Raw genomic sequence first — 17765 nt, forward strand, 5'->3', positions numbered from 1 at the left:
CATATTATTCTACATGCCTTGGCCATTTATCACATCAGCATCATAAAAAAGATCATCATAAACATGAACACACACAATGATATAATACATGTATTGATCAGTGCATTACACATACACAGGTGCATAAAAACGCTGACATATTATATATGACACGCACACATACACATACAAACTCATTTACACACAGGAGACATTACTATTAAACAGATCATATTGTTTATCAGTAAACATGTTTTTCTTTTCTTCTTCTTAAGAAGCTTTAATATATTTAGATCACATAGCAATCACGTTGTTCATGAAATATTACAGTACTTTAGAAAATTTAATCTTCATAAGATTTCCTGAAGTTTTCATTGCTATCATTAGGTTGGTGGGGCACTACCTCCTTTCATGTAAGATAGCTCAAAATGATAATCAGTCAAATTTTCTTGTTTTAATAGATTTTCTGGAACATTCCATGGTCCAAATATCCTTGAAAGGGTGTAAAAGTTTTGAAAAATGCCAATATATAAAATAAAGGCAATATTGTAGTTTACCCATTCATGAGTGAAAACTGCTGGATTCTGTATTGGAGGCAATGTGTACCTGAAAATCTTGGAGAGAGTAAAACAGGTTTGGCATTAAAAATTATGATAACATTGCAATTAACTTCCAATATCAGAGGATCTGTGCAAACCTGACTCAACTTATGCACAATTTTCATTTGGCTGGTATTAGTTTTAGCAAACTGATTTTGTACTCACACCTACATTGTACTGACCTTTCTACATGAACATTCTGTTTCAGTATTAATAATAGTTACATATTTTTTTCCCCCAGAGTGGGAGAAACAAATTTTAATCGTAGTCATTCAGTTTTATGAAAAAAAAAACACACTTAGGAAAACATCTTTGTTCTTAGAATAATTCAACCCTAATCAAATCATAATAGTGGGCAGAAATGTTTGCTAAAGGGCGAACAATCACATACCGAGGCAAGGAGTTAAAACATGTTGCATAAACATTGGCATTCAAAATACAGGAAGCAATCTGTATTACAAAGACATTTTATCATGCACAACTTTAGTAAGATGTCAATTCTTGAACATTAATCACATTGACCAAAGCATTGGTGCATATACAGTACATTCTGTTGTTTCTGAACTTTGCACTGAAGTTCTTTGTGTATGTGTGTGAATGTTTCAGTGGTGTATATATATTGCTCCATTTTATCAAGGACAACTTATAGTAACATGACAATGTTTTCATGCTTCAATATTAATCATATCGACCTATTTCCCTTGGCAAGTAATGAGCAGGTTGACTCTGTTGCAAATGATGCATTTTACAGGCAACACAGCAGAACCTGAAGAGCTTCCAGAAGAAAATCTTGATCTTGAAGTGAGCGTCTTAGGGGAGGAAACAGATGCTCCTGCTGACGGACCAGGCTCCTCCTTCAGCTTTCGTTTCCTAGCGAGATTCAGGCGTTTGCTATCTATAAACCTCTTGTAGCACGTTTCATGGAATCCTATTTAATACAATTGAGAAATGAACAGCAATGATTAGCCGTTGGATTTTGTTAGGGGGGAAAAAAAGGCTAAACGCTAGGGGGAAGGGTTGAACATTACACTCAATATATCATTAAATGTACGGTAGACTATTGACTGCCAATATTCGAATCTTGTAATTACCAATAGGCCCTAGTACTATGCCAGGTAATCATTAACACCTCATGATCATTGTCATCATCAACTACTTCAACTTGTACTTGCAGTGCAATTACTGATTTTAAATGACATCTACAGCTTTCAGCACCTGATCACATGCAATATCAATTATCATAATTATGAATACAACTGCCCTATCATCATTAATACTAGTAATCCTTGGCCTTTCACTATCACCGCCACCCAGTGCCACTGCTTTATAATTTGGCACAATATAATGGTAATCATATGTTTTAGGGAGTTTAATTGTTGAAATTATGTCATTATTGTCATTGACATTGTTGGTTTTTTAGACCTATTTATATCAAATATTAATAAGTTAATTTAATGAGATGCTAAATGTGTGTTTTGAGGGGGGATTCGCCGATTTCGGGGTGAGAGAGACAGGATGGATTTTTAATATTAATACTCCATGGCCATGATTATGAAAGTATGAATTTACATGCAGTTTAGACCTTTTTCAATCCAGTCCTGTGCTGTGTGTCAAGATTTTTACAAAACAATATCACCGATCAGCTACATGAACCTAACCTGGGCTGTACATAGAACAACATGTAAAATTCATCTAGGCTACATTATAACGGCGCTATGCCATGTCAAGGTGAAATTCAAGATAATTTATCTAAAATGTAACAGACATGCTAACGGCTAAGCTACAACATTAGCGTCCATTATAACATACACAAGCAACGTTCATAACATAGCTAACGTTGTTGTACAACGCATATATGAGACTGCACTGCAGTGTCGACTGCTACGACTGTACGCACGTAAACTAACCTGTAAATTATCCTATGTACATGTAGGTTGCAGCAGTCCCCCTGAGCAGCTGAATCACTTCGTTCTGGTCTGCGATTTCACGGTCTCCCCCACTCAATTTGATCCACTCTTTGGCACACAAAATAGGTTTCGTCTATCTTAATTTTCGGCAGAGCAGACGACGTAGACGCGTCGACAGGCTCACAGGGGGCGGCCATTTTGACTCGTAAACAATAATTCTCGATTCGGATTGGATAACATACATCACATGATCGTTCGCGAATGAATATCGTACACGGCAAAGTGTACATATTCAGCTCCTCAGTGACAAAAAAGTTCACTGTTTCCCCCTAAATTACCAAAACACTGCAGGAGGGTTTGTGTCGAACTTTTTCCTGTGGCCTTTTTGGTTATTTGTTTACACGTAGCTGTGGAGAAATTTTAGTGCCGCAGTTGTCGGAACGAAACAAGCGAAAAAACCAGCTCAGCCCATGGCCTTTAAAGAATATACCGCCATTTGTTGTTGGTACATGTGCCAAATCCCGTACCTCGGTACAGTGTGTCGGGCCTCGGTACTTTTCCACTCGAGCCATATGGCTCGCCGCGTCGTTATGGCGCTCTGCGTGGGCATTTTCAACCTTACTCCCGTTTGTTTCTACCTCGACGGGACATAGTAAAAGTTCTTATTCTCCCCTCGGAGCCTTGTTTACACTTATCGGGCTTCCTGAATTACCACTCCCGTAACCGGGTCTTCTAAATTTGTTATTCCGCCCGCGCCCGGGGGGCCGGTTCTCCTCCCCGCTTACCGAGTCCCGCCCGCGAAATGATTTTTACCACATAAGTTCCGGACCCCAAGTCTACATGATATGAATATTCATGACTTACGTCTTCGGAATAAGAGTGCGCATGCGCGTGGACTTCGTTTTGTTTTTATTGCGGCGAGGAAAAGAGAAAATGAATAAGAGTATACGCATGAGTACAAGCAAAGATGCATACCATCAATCAGAGCTCATCTTGTCGCTCGCTATCAAACTAATTTTAGTAAAGGGTAATTAAAATTGTATTGATACACTATTAACATAAAATACTTATTTTTATGAAAGGAAATAATAAAGTGTGAATAAATTATGAGAAAACATTATGCTATTGGGTATCTTATTCATAAATCCTCTTCATTTCAACCCATTTGTAATCACATCTTACCCACTTGCAAATCGACGAGTCCATAACGCCCGAGATAGCTCTGGGACATTCCATTCAATGACGGGGTTTTTATTTTGCAACGTTATCAAATAACTCTCTTGTAAGCAAGTTCCTCCTATGGCTAATTTATTTTATAATGTATCATAATCTATCTATGCTTAGATAACCTAATTCAAATTTGCAGAGACATATTAGAAAAGGATTTGTTTTACAATCGTGATACGTTCAACTACTCATTTACCCTGTGCTGAAATCCGCATGTCTGCTCCGCACGTGTTTGTCGCTATATCGCTCAAACTTCGATCGCGATGCGATGGCTTGTGTGTGGTACTATGGTACGTGTGGGGAAGCATTGGGCTGAAAAAACACCAGCACGTGGCATAGTACAAACGAATCGGACGTAAGAAGTCGTACATTCAAGAGCTAAAACAGACAAATAGCGAAATCAAAGTCCACTGAAAAGGTCTTGACACTGTAATGTATGTTCCAAAATCATGTTTGGCCTAGTTTTGAGAGGATTTTCTACACTTTGAAGGTTTTCCTCGCACGAGATCAGGAATGAGATCGGTGAACTAGCTACTCATACAACGTGTACTGTATGTATAGAATGTGACTGCATGCGGCAAGAACGCTAGGAATGCACCAGGTAATGTGTGCTGCAAATTCTTGGGGCGAAATTAGCCTTCATTGTTCAGCCCGTCTAGTATATATATTTGTATAATAATTCTATTCTTCATAAAATCACGATAAAAATACTTCATATATTCATTATATATTTTAGAAGCGTAATATGAAATACTTCGGCTTTTTTTTTCAGTCCAAGAAAAAAAAAATCAATATTTTGAATAAAAAAGTAATAATAGATATTTCTTGACTCAAGTCTAACTTCCATGCGCCTTCTTGCAGTTACCCCGCAGTTGCCCATGGATACGATGCATAAGTAATCAGCTGTTTACAGAGTTGAACCTACCCTTCTGCTTCTGTGATTTTATTGGTGGCGTTTAGTTTTATAACCCTATCCAATAAAAAAAGACATTCAAACATCCAATGGTGTGACAGTTTTTGTCAGAATTCCCTGTCAATATCACTTGTTGCCACAACAGTTTTCAGATTTCACTTGCTTTATTATCGAAGCTGTTGGACATTTGAAAGAACTGCTTCATAAGAAATCACCTTTGATTTATGATTTATTTTCACAAACAAGAAATTTCATCGCTTACATATTTTTTTTTATTAGTTTAATATCATAATATTTCATGATGGTATGTGTTCTGTCTTTACATGGCAAGATGGGATTCTGTTTTCCATCCAGGGTCAAAGAAGAAAGTGACAGAAAGGAAATAAATAGGATAGGGAGGAAATGAAAAGGATAGAATGAAACACCTGCTCAGCAGGCTCTTTTTTTTATTGATTTAACACAATGGTGAACGCAGTACATCAGAATTTTAGTACAGTTCTAAATAACTTATTAGTTGAAAAATGAGCAAAGAAATGGGATTTCATCGAGTTCTAAATGAAAACTAAATCAGCATCGCCATTTAGATCTAATATTTACTAGAACAGAACAGACCTGATGCAAATTTATTGTCAAGCTTTTGGTTGAGTTTCTTCAGAGACACGAATTTTGGTAGCACTAAACCCGAGTGAACAAGCAAAAGGAAAAAAAAAATGATAAAATGCAGGTCTTTAGACCACTCCTGTGTACGAGCGAGCACAGCCCCCGTTTCAGTGTCACTCTCGTCATCGGCCTAGGCTACTCGCAGATCGTGTCGTACTCGCCATCGTCAACGTCATGGTCACACAAAATAAATTGCATCATCATAAGGGTTCGTACATCAACATCACCAGAATCATTAGATCATCATCATCACTATCATCTCAACCACAGCAAAACCCTGAATATCACTCCCATCATAGTCACTCTCACAAAACACATCAGCAAACGATACAGACATCGCAGACCTAGCTAGACAGAAGTTGTATACAGAATGAAACGGAGGTGGAAAACTAGTAATGAATACACGAAGACTACCAACGATGGCATTTTACCGTAGAAAAAAAGATACACAGAACATCTTGCACCGGAAAAAAAAAATCGAGGTAAAAACTACAATGAGGAAAACTAGGGTGAAAACCGATGCTTGGAAGACGAACGACGAAGACACTTTACGTTAAAAATGCTTAGACGGAAACAAACGAGTGGGTACCATACAAAGTACGATGTTCTTGCACACACGTAGATAATCTACATCGTGTTCAATCAAAAAAACTCAACAAACACTCGAACAAAAACTCACCTCTAAATTGTTGCAAACGAGATAATCACTTAAAAAATGAATAAAACACTCTCAGAAGTGCATTCGACACACAGGAAAACAGATATCGTCACGCACTCTCTCTGAGGAGATCAATATCACGATACCGCGCGTAAGAAATCACTGCAGTTGTGCTAGGGCAACAAACATGCGAGCACGACACAATGTTTGAGGTCGACATTTTATTCATTTTCTCTTTTCCTAGCTCGCCGCGATATACATGTATATATAAAAAAAAAAAACGCGCATGCGTACTCTTATTTTGAAGACACAAGTCATATGAATATTCATATAATGTAGACTTGGTGACGTATTCTCATGAATGACGTAGACTCACAGATAATTAAGATTCATCGTTCTCTGTTCCACAGCCATTTATTTATCCGTCTCTGTATACACAGGGTTCCCCATGAACGGTGCGGTACTTATACAATGTTGTTGTATACAAGTGGTAGCTAGCTGCACAGTGCAGCCAGAATAACATGCATAGCAATCAGCAGTACAGGTCTGTCATTTCCCGCCGGTAGATGGCGCTATACAACAATTAACATGAGTGAGTATGAGTAAACTCCAGGATACTACACTTGGGGTCCGGAACTTATGTGGGAAAACTAATTTCGCTAACGGGGAAGGGTGTGGGAGGGGTATAGCCCCTCCAACGCGACGGAGATTTTGCATTTTCAAAATTGAAATTCAACAATCCGTTGCAGAATTAATGAAAATTTGGACAGTTTTCTGTTAAAAAAGGAAGAAAATTTTCCGCATTTCGAGAATGGGGTGACGTTTGCCCCCTACTCCTCCGGGATTGATGCCCTGCGTACGAGAAAACTGTTGCATTTTTAGAATTCAAATGAAAATAGTTCATAAAGACATTCGGAATTTAGGAAGCTCTCAATCCCCCAAAGCTTTCAGTGCACTAATAATATGAAGGGAAATCAAGCGGGCAAAGGGTTAATTGAAAGGAGATGATTATCCCCTTCCACACGACGGAACGTGTGCATTTTTTTTTTTTAAAGTGAAGTGACACGTCTGGTGCACACTTGCGATAAAACATTTGTAAATCTATCAATCTAAAGGTGTATTAAGTCCATGGAAAATAGACCAAACAGAAGAGGGTGTGTGGGAAGGGGTAGCCCCCTTCCACACGAGAGACTTTTCATTTTTAGAATTAAATTTCAGCAACCTGGTGCACACTTTGGGTGAAATATTTGGACAGATTTCTATCAAAAAAGCAAAAAAGCAAGAAAATCTTCTCATCTCTGGAATTATGCCTATGTGTGTGTGCGTTCGGGGGGGGGGGGCAAATGATATGCTTACCCTTGCAATATTTTTATGGGGGAACTTTTTTCCTGTCAAAGAGGAAGAAAATCTTCTCATCTCGGGAATTATTAATTATGGGAGGGGGGCAAAATCATAATATGCTTGCCCCTCCAAAATTTTTATAAGGCTAAGGCTCGCACTTGGGCTCGCATTTTCAATTTTGATTGGTCAGAAATAAAGTGCTGTACGTAGACCCTACATCCTTGCACGCAAACGTGTACGTGCTCCGTATCGTACGATAATTATGTACTGTACGGTCGATATCATAATAGTGAACACTGCAAAATAGATATGTATAAAATCAGTGCTGCCAGAGCCCGGGGTATGATTTTTCCCCTCGAATTTCTTGTCCCTGGTGTAAAATAGAAATAAAAAAATGATAAAAAAGATGATAAAAAGAACATTATCTAGCGTCCGGCGTTGAGGTCGTTCGGAGACTGATATTTTTTTGTTGGTCTGAAGGGGGGTGCGTTCGCACCCAACGCACCCCCCCCCCCCCCGTGACGATCATTCATTAAAAAAAAAACATATCATTTGTACAATGACAAACTGAGGACAGGAAACGAGTATATGAACATGCATACATAACATATAATAACTATAAATGAAACATGGAAGCCTCAAAAGACCGGAGTCTTGTCAGGGTAGTTCCCAACAGAAAGAATAATAGGAAACCATATTGCTTTACGATCAAGACATAGGACAGGTGAAAATATTATATAATGACAACTCAACTTTCTAACAAATGTCTTTCCAGATTTTTCTTACAAATATTTGTAGTTGAAGAATGTATAACTGTATCTGGTAAAGAATTCCATAATGAGGGTCCAGTGTGTCTGAGTGTGTGCATCTACATTGAATAAATGATATTTATTACTAATTCTAGTAATATAACTATGAATTTGATCATTAGATTTAAACATACCAGAAATCATATCAGGTAACAATTTCATTTTATGCTTGAACATATACATAAGAATATTAAACTTATTCAATTAATAGATATTCAAAACATTCATTTTCAGAAACAAAGGCATTGACGGCGCTTTATAATGCGAGTTTGTACAGAATCGAATTGCATTTTTTTGGAGGATAAATGCGTCGTGTAAATTTGATTGATGAGTGTTTGCCCATACAGCATTACAATAATTCAAGTGAGATAAAATTAAACTGCTATATAGCAAAATCAAAACCTTCGCTGGTAAAATACCTTTTAGCCTATTAATTACTCCAATATCTTTCGAAATTCTTTTATTCATCATCGTTATATGTTTTTTCCAGTTCAAATTGCAATCAATATAAACCCCTAAAAATTGTGTACATTCTACTCGAGATAATTTGACATTCATTTTTACATCGCAAAGTTCCAAATCTGGAATCTTTTTCTTACCTTAAAAAAGTACATATAATTTGATTTTTCAATATTTACAGTTAATCTGTTATCATAAAACCATTTTGACAATTTGAATAACTCATTATTCAAATTATTTATCAACACATTCAAATCAGAATGAGAAATCAATAGAATAGAATCATCAGCATATAAAATAGATTTAACCACACGTGAAATATTACACATACCATTAATAAATATCAAAAATAACAATGGCTCTAATATGGAATCCAATAAAGATGCTTTGAATAATGTAACTTGTGTCCGATTGTTCAAAGAACTTCTAAACCACTTTAATGGATGACCTCTAATACCATAACAATCAAGCTTTTGAATCAATATTTCATGTTTTATTAGATCAAAAGCTTTAGACAAAAAAAAATAATCAAGAAAGACACCAATAACATGCACATTATTATTTAACGCAGTAAGAATACTATCTTGCAAATCTACAAGAGCTATTTCAGTTGAAAAAGTAGTGCGAAATCCATATTGCGAATTACATAAGATATTGTATGACAAAAATATGTATAAACGGTTATATACAATCTTTTCAAGGATTTTTGAAAAACATGGTAATATTGATGTAGGTCGATAATTTCTTATAAAATGCTTATCTTCTTCGTTAAATACTGGAATGATTTTAGCAACTTTCAATTTCATTGGAACAATTCCTGTTATTAATGACAAATTAAATATATGAGTTAAAGGCTTCAACAACAAATATATGACTTGCCTAATCAAAATTATCAATAAATAATCAATTCCGGTACTTGCAGAATTTTTCATCCCTTTAACTATGACATATAATATAATCATTAAAACAATTCGCAATTTCTCTTTCATTTGTTATTTGCCGACCATTATGTAATACATATGAAGGATAACTTGACCTTTTCTTCCCTAACAATCCATTTATCACGGACCATGTTTTTCTTAAATTATTGGAGTATTTCTGAAATCTATCATAATAATATTTTTCTTAGCATTTCTCAACAAAGTAGTTACCTACTCACTTCTCTATACTTCCTATTTACATTCTCATTATCATCTTTAATACTTTTCTTTAATAATCTGTGTTTTTTATTAATAAGGGACAGTAATTCAAATGAAATCCACGGTTTCCTAATTCTACTACTATGCTTCTTTTTCTTAAAAGAAAGATGGCGACATGTATCTTTAATAGTGCTTTCAAAAGTATACAAAAATAAATTATATGCAATATCTGGATCTTCCTTATCCAACACTTCACTCCAATCTATTGTACCTAATTTTTCTGTAATACATTCCAAAAACTTTGGATTATAACATAGATTTTGAGAATCATAACATATTGTGGTTTCATAACAATATTTGATGTCAATTGAGCTAATTGAAAAAATAGGAAAATGATCCGTGATATCTGAACAATATATACCGGGAATAATACGAGAATTATAATAATTTGTAAATATATTATCAATTAATGATGCCAATTGTCGAGTAACTCGTGTTGGTTTATCTATCAATGGAATCAAAGAATTTATATTCATCATACCCCCAAAAAATCATATACATACTTTTGTGAATTATTCAATAAATTTATATTAAAATCACCCATTACATGTATTATCTTATTTTCAGTGTTAAGTTTGTCCATAATCTCTTGAAATAATGAAATATATGTTTTAAGAATAATAACAATAATATGAATGTATCCACTCTGTTTTCTGTATGAAATACCAATAACAATATTCTTCTTACGAGGAAAATCGACTTCAATAAATAAAATTTCACATAACTTACCACCATCAAATCATTTCGAACACTATAACTCAAGTTATTCTTAACAAATAATCCCACACCACCACCTCTGCCATTCAATCTAATCTAATTTTGGTCCCATAACGGAGAAAGTACGCTCACCCCATCTGATGATGAACATAGACTTCGTGTCGGATTGTATTTTCGAACAGAGTCACGTAGGTACAGGGGGAAAAAGGATGAACTGGATGATGTACTAATAACAGAATCTTGAAAATAATCCTTTTGCTACAGGTAACCAGTGTAAGGAACGGAGAATTGGTGATGTGGAATCAAACTCATTAGTAAAAGTTAACAACCGGGCAGCAGAATTTCGCAACCGTTGAAGTTTTGTGACATCTTTTTTTTCTTCTTTTTTTTTTGAAGATTACACAACGAATTCGAAAAGTCCAACCGAGAAGAAATCAAAGCATGAATAAGTATCTCAGCTGCAGATTTAGACAAATATTTCCTTATGAAATTTAAATTACGCAACTTATATCTAACATTCCGCTGAATTTGAGTTATATGACTTCGAAATGACATATCCTGATAAAATATAACACCTAAATTACAAGTAATACAAGTGCTACCGATGTTGACATGACATGATTGGTAATCGGCTTTTCTTGTGATATGCTTTGGACCCAATGACAAAAACTCAGATTTATCATCATTCAACGTAAGGCCATTGGATGTAAGCCAGATTTTCGGTCTTGCAAACATGCTTCAAGTTTTGCAATGGCGGATGACAATGAAGACACAGTAGGCTAAAAAGACAAATAAAGTTGTATATCATCTACATAACAATGATAACTAATACAATGCTTGCGAAATACTTTACTGATTGGTTGCATATATAGAGAATAAAGCAGCGGGCCTCCAACAGGACCCTGAGGTACACCAAACTTTGTAATAGTTTTACAAGAGGTAGAATAACCAATTCTGACATAATGAGATCGTTCACGTATACGTAGAACATAAACCAATCAAGGACGGTTCCTTTGATGCCCAAATATCTCAACCTTTGAATCAGAATTCTCTGAACACATTATCTGTCAAGTTGTAAGGCTTGTAAGATTGAAATGAGATTGAAATGAATCAAACAATTCATTATCTTGCAAATAATTATGTTGTTAATTGTGAGAAAACGACCTTCTTAATATATATATATATATATATATATATATATATATATATATGATTATATTCATCTGCTGGAAATAAATGTCCTTGAACATGAAGTTGAATAATGCAAATTTGTCTATTTTGCCCTGGTAGATTTTTGGTACTTTTAGTATGGTGTTCGGGAGGCCTCACCGACTGCAGTCATACTGTTGCAATTAATGATGGGTTATACTCCCTAAAAACTGCTAGACAGACGCGACTACTTTCATGGAAACATGGAATATCTTTTTCCCACACGAGAGAACTTAGCACTTGTAGGACTGGAATTAAACGATTTGGTGGACACTTCTCGTTGAATATGTTGAAAATTTACAAATTGTTTGAAGTGCACTAGGGCCTAAGTCTACTACATGGAGGTGGGCCGTTCAGGGGAGGATGTGGGAAGGGTATCCACGCAACGTTTGCTCACAATTGTTTTAGAAGTCTACTAGAATTTTAGTTTTTCACCTCTGATTGTTACTGCAAATCTCATAATTATTGCCCAAATCAATAGGTCATGATTCTTTGGCAGTGAGTTAGAAAACTACGTTATCACCGTGAGTCTACTTCAAGCGACCAGGACGTGTGCCTGAATCTACTTATATACAGTCACATATGAAACACAAATTATTCCCTTACGAAGGAGCTATACAAGCTAATTACCAATAGGTTATCGTACAACACATTATTCATTACACAGTTTGATTATGTTGTCCTGGTGGGTGCCAGCCTGCCTTGATGCCACAGATGAAAGATCAATTTGTTAATCAATAAACGCCGTGTAATTTCGACCAAGACCAGTCTGCAACAGAACGTTTCGCCTAATGAGCACAGCTAACGATGCCTCAGATGGACTGCATAGTAAACCTTAACGGCAGTTTAGTATTAGCAGTTCAGTTTAGCAGATGGGTGAGCTATCACAGAATTTCGGGAAGTACTCTGATTCTAAAGAATTGGAAAAGGTTCTCATCAACGTCTGTTAAATGGATCGCGATCATGTATACGAGGAGACAGATTTGCTCGTTTTTTTTTTTGTTTTTTTTTTTTCATGTGCCAAACCAATAAAACGTAGTGGGGAAAACCATGGATCAAACCTGGCCTATGCCCTCTGACGGAAATAGGTTTATTTGCTCCAGTGAATTCAGCAACGTACAAGGGCATTTACTCTCTTGAATGGAATGCATCCTGGTATATGTGAGCAGTGTGTGTCATTTTTAGGCAGTTGTTCAGCTTGCCTTTTTTTCTTTTCTTTGTGGACACTTTTGAAGAAGTTAAAAGAAACATACAGAATTGTATTCATGGTCTTCTAATCATTCATACAACTGCAGTATCTTTAGAGTGAAAAATAAAATGACTTCCAACATTACCAACTCTGGAGGAAACCAAATCGCCTCAATCATTGGCGACGGTCAAGAACTAAGGTACGTAGCACCATGTGTTGCGGGCATAATTGTGATCATTGGAATCGTCGGAAACGTTTTTATTATGATTGGTCTCCGGTCAAAAAGAGAGAAAAGGCCATTGTGTTTCCTATATGGCATCACACAAAACGTCGCGGCTTGCGATCTTGGACTCCTATTCCTTGTCTCTCCGATTTTCGCAGTCGAGTTTGCACAGGAAAGCTGGATCTTTGGTAGCGTTGTGTGTTCCATGATAAGACCTCTCGACTTCGTCACTCAGATCATCTCGTTCTACAGCTTGTGTTTTGTGAGCATCGATGCGGCGTTTGCTGTGGCAAACCCCCACACCCATCTGCAAAAGCAGAAAGGTTGGGTCGTATGGGGATCCAACGTCGTGTTATGGGCACTAGCGATTATACTGGCAACTCCCCTGTGGATTTTTGCTAGTCTCAAGCCTTCTCCTCAGGGAGAGATTTGCGTGGTAGCTTGGCCATTCAAATTCCCACTTTCCTACGAAATCTACAGCGCAATATTTGTGCTTGGTGTGCCTCTGGTGACTACGGCCTCTTGTATCATTGCTATCTTGGCCAATCTGAGCGGAAAGCTCTGGCGTCCGACGCAAGCTGACAGTGTTAAGAAAGCCAAGGAAATAGTACATCTCACGTCAGCTTTGGGCGTGACAGGTTTCGTTCTCTGTGCACCTTCGTACATCCTTCCACTCGTTCGTAATTCGACCGAAATGGATCATGTCACGCGGAAGGACGTCAAAGCATTCTTCTTAACCACTTGCTTCGCCTATGCTTACAGCTGCATCAAACCGATGTTATACATCTTTGTCTACAGGGATATTCGCAACATGGTTGCAGACATGATTCCGAGCCGCAGAGCTGATAACATTTCGGCTATTATAAATGGTATGAAATACAAGAAAAGTCCCCGCTTTAGTCCGAAAAAGTCTATGACATCTTGTCAGAGACATTACATTGACCATCGAAGTCCGGACTCACCAGTCTCCACTCACTCATTTCCGGGTTGCCGCTCTCTTACAGATTCCAGAACATGTCTGAAAAATATGTATGATCTGCAATTCACGGAGAAAGGATGGCGGAGGAAAACTCTGTAGGTTGATTCAAACGGTTATTCTATTCGAGTGCAATCAAGCAATGTTTAAAGGAGTACAATTTGATGGCACATGATTTTTTTTTTCTGAGTAGGTGACACACTTAGACACAAGGCGTATAAAACGCAATAACATCTATTTTTTTCCAGTTATGGCAGGTAAAATTCATTTTGTGAAAGATCACCCCCGTTATTATGACTGCTCTGTTGTTTCACTTAGGTGAAAATGAAATGTAAAGAAAGCTTTCTTAATTTGTTAAAGAAGATCTTCAATATAAATATCCTAATTATCTTCTGAGGTTGTAACTACTTACTGCGGTGTGCCACTTCAATGACATCTATTTTCCACTCTATTTTTTCAAGAAAAACAACACAAAAACGCGTTGCCTAAAGCCCACACCCACACACTCACAACTATACGACTGACAGACTGTGGATCTGAAATAAACAAGCGTGTTTATTCTGAGGCTATTGTGATTTTTTTTTTTCGGATCCAAAGTCTTATAGTCAGTCGTATAGTCGTGAGTTGTATATAGTATGCGGCGGACTTAAGAAGGGACAAAAACAAACGTGTGAATTACACTCATAGCTCTAACGCGCCTGTCTGGCTGGCCCAAAGAGATCGTATCAATATCTTTGGGCTGGCCTGATAAAATCTCACGCAATGATGACAATGACAACGACAATGCCAATGGCAATGTTTGTTTGTTTTTATTTTCATATGTCACCTCAGTATAGGTATTGAAGAACACATCAATTTGTTGCACAACAAACACGTGGACTAGGCCTACTTACTCAATATGTGTGTATATATATATATATATATATACATATATATATATATATATAATGGTATTATTATCCGCGTGTTGGAATAAGAGCATGAAGACGATGAAGACAAACAAGTTGACATAATGCATTAGAATCCAACTTCATTTATTTGTAAACCAAATTTTCGACCCTTGCACGGATCTTCCTCAGGGTAATAGTGATATTTGTATTTGAAGCTCAGCACAGAAAAATAATAATAATAACAAAGAAACGCGCCTGGTTGTGAGCTTAGAGTTTGAGCTAGGTTAGCAACCAACACGCCCGGTTGTTAGCTTAAAATTTGCGCTATCTTCATGAGTGCAAAATCCTTAAACTCAATTATGACGTAACAATGCATCATAAAATGCATAAGAAGTAAGACATAGACATTTTCAAATCAAACTGATCGTTTACCAGCCGCGCAAAATTTTGCACTCATGAAGATAGCGCAAATTATGAGCTAACAACCGTGCGTGTTGGTATGTATTTTGCGTGGCTGGTAAACGATCAGTTTGATTTGAAAATGTCTATGTCTTACTTCTTATGCATTTTATGATGCATTGTTACGTCATAATTGAGTTTAAGGATTTTGCACTCATGAAGATAGCGCAAATTTTAAGCTAACAACCGTGCGTGTTGGTTGCTAACCTGGCTCAAACTCTAAGCTGACAACCAGGCGCGTTTCTTTGTTATTATTATTATTTTTCTGTGCTGAGCTTCAAATACAAATATCACTGTTACCCTGAGGAAGATCCGTGCAAGGGTCGAAAATTTGGTTTACAAATAAATGAAGTTGGATTCTAATGCATTGTGTCAACTTGTTTGTCTTCATCGTCTATATATATATATATATATATATATATATATATATATATATATAACACAGTGCTTATATAGCGCATATCACTACCGTGGTGTCTCTATGCGCTTATAGAAACTTCATATATATGAAGAAACATTCATCGGGTGAAATACTTAAGATGTTATAGTATAGTACAGTATGATTTTACCTCACCTCGATTAGTAGTTATTACATAACGAGGTTGCAGAAGCTCCAGAACGGATTTGCTCGATTAATAATTAAAGCAGATTTTTTGGCCCCACACAAGACAATGCTTCAGAGATAAGACTGGAAGTCAGTGACCCAGAGAATCAGCATCAATATTATGTTCTTGTACGTATATAAAGTTGTCAATGGACTGACCCCAATGTATTTGCAATGTTTAATGACAAAACGAAATCTTTTTTATTTCTTCCAAACCAGATATGCAATTAGCTGTCCTCTCAATATTAATCTTCCAGGAACTGAATCCTACAAGGAATCTTTTCATTATCATGGATCTAAAGTTTGGAACAATATTTACTGATTTCATTCGAAACGCCACCTCTGTTAACTCATTCAAACGGCATTGCAAAATGTTTAATTTATTTGATAGACTTTAGACATCACTTGTAATCATGTGTGTATTTGTTTCTGTGTAGGTACGTGTGCTTGCTTGCTTGTGTGTGTGTGTGTGTGTGTGTGTGCGGGTTTGGGTGGGTGCTGGTGTACTAGTGTGGAGGTGAAAGTATGTATGTGTATGTGTGTGTGTGTGCGTGTGTGAGGTTTTTTTCTTTACTATTATTTTTTATCTCTCCCGGACTTGATTGTATTTTTCTTTGTTTCATTGGCTTGTGTACAACCCTTTCTCGTGTACGCTCTATATGGACTTATATAACCTTGTGTTTATGTTTCCTCTTTGTTACCGTGTTTGTAAGTTTGCCTGTCTTTACTCAAATTGTATTTTGTATGTGATACAGAACCCCTTGGCAAGTTCAGAGTGAGCGGAAAGGGCTACCCTGCTAAAAGAAAACGGAATAGATAAATAAACATATAGAATAAGGTATTCGTTAGTAGACATATCATATATTTATATAACCACACATTACACTGATGTTACTATGTGTGTGTGTGTTTTTAAGGACATATCAAATCATCAGTTTTCCTGGATGAGCTAACACCATCAGGTCAGGGTGGGGCATCGGTCATATTCAATGATAGTTTTAGTTGCATTTGTATTTGAATTCAGTGCTTTTATGTGTAATGATGTATTACTTGATAGTGTTTGTAGCTGTTTAACATTGATATAGTTGATTCAGGGTGTATGCACTGGTCGGGGATGAAGGCTTCGAGCCTCGTTGAGCAAGTTTGTCTTTTCCTCCCCTGGCAACCAGCGGCATGCACCTTGAATCACCGCAATCTTTATATCATGTAATACGATTTTCTGTTTGTATTCTAAATCTGCTTGTATTGTACCTTGAATTGACGAATGAATAATAATGATAATGTATATATATATATATATATATATATATTGTATATTATGTCCAAACATGTTTAGATTTCACATATTGGACCCACGAAGAAATGAAAAAACAAACTGGTAATGCATTTTTTCCAAAAATGCATTTCCAGTTTGTTTCTTCATAGATATATATATATATATATATATATATGTATATATAAAACGTATATATATATATATATATATAATCATTATAATAATTATCATCTATATGTAAGAAGAAGGAGTCTCGAATTGGCTGTCTGTAGTCCAACACAAAAATTTTCACAAAATTTTCAACCCGATTCAGGCCTTCGTCAGTGTAGTGTATACTAGTGTACATTATATTATGCAGGGAGGTGGGAAACCTCCCTGATATATGCATATATAATTGAGTAAGTAGTCCACCTGTTGTGCAATAATATACAAAATAAAACAGAACTCAAGCTAATGCAGTCAAAACAAACT

At 36.4% G+C, this 17765-nt stretch overlaps 1 protein-coding gene across 1 annotated transcript; it reads left to right on the forward strand.

Moving 5' to 3' along the window:
* Positions 1-12994: 12994 nt before the first annotated feature.
* Positions 12995-14167, forward strand: LOC140231073 (melanin-concentrating hormone receptor 1-like). The gene has a single exon (XM_072311224.1). The coding sequence runs from the start codon at positions 12995-12997 to the stop codon at positions 14165-14167; it is 1173 nt and encodes a 390-aa protein (XP_072167325.1).
* Positions 14168-17765: the final 3598 nt, after the last annotated feature.

This window comes from Diadema setosum, chromosome 7 (genome assembly GCF_964275005.1).
Source record: "Diadema setosum chromosome 7, eeDiaSeto1, whole genome shotgun sequence".
Classification (NCBI taxonomy): domain Eukaryota; kingdom Metazoa; phylum Echinodermata; class Echinoidea; order Diadematoida; family Diadematidae; genus Diadema; species Diadema setosum.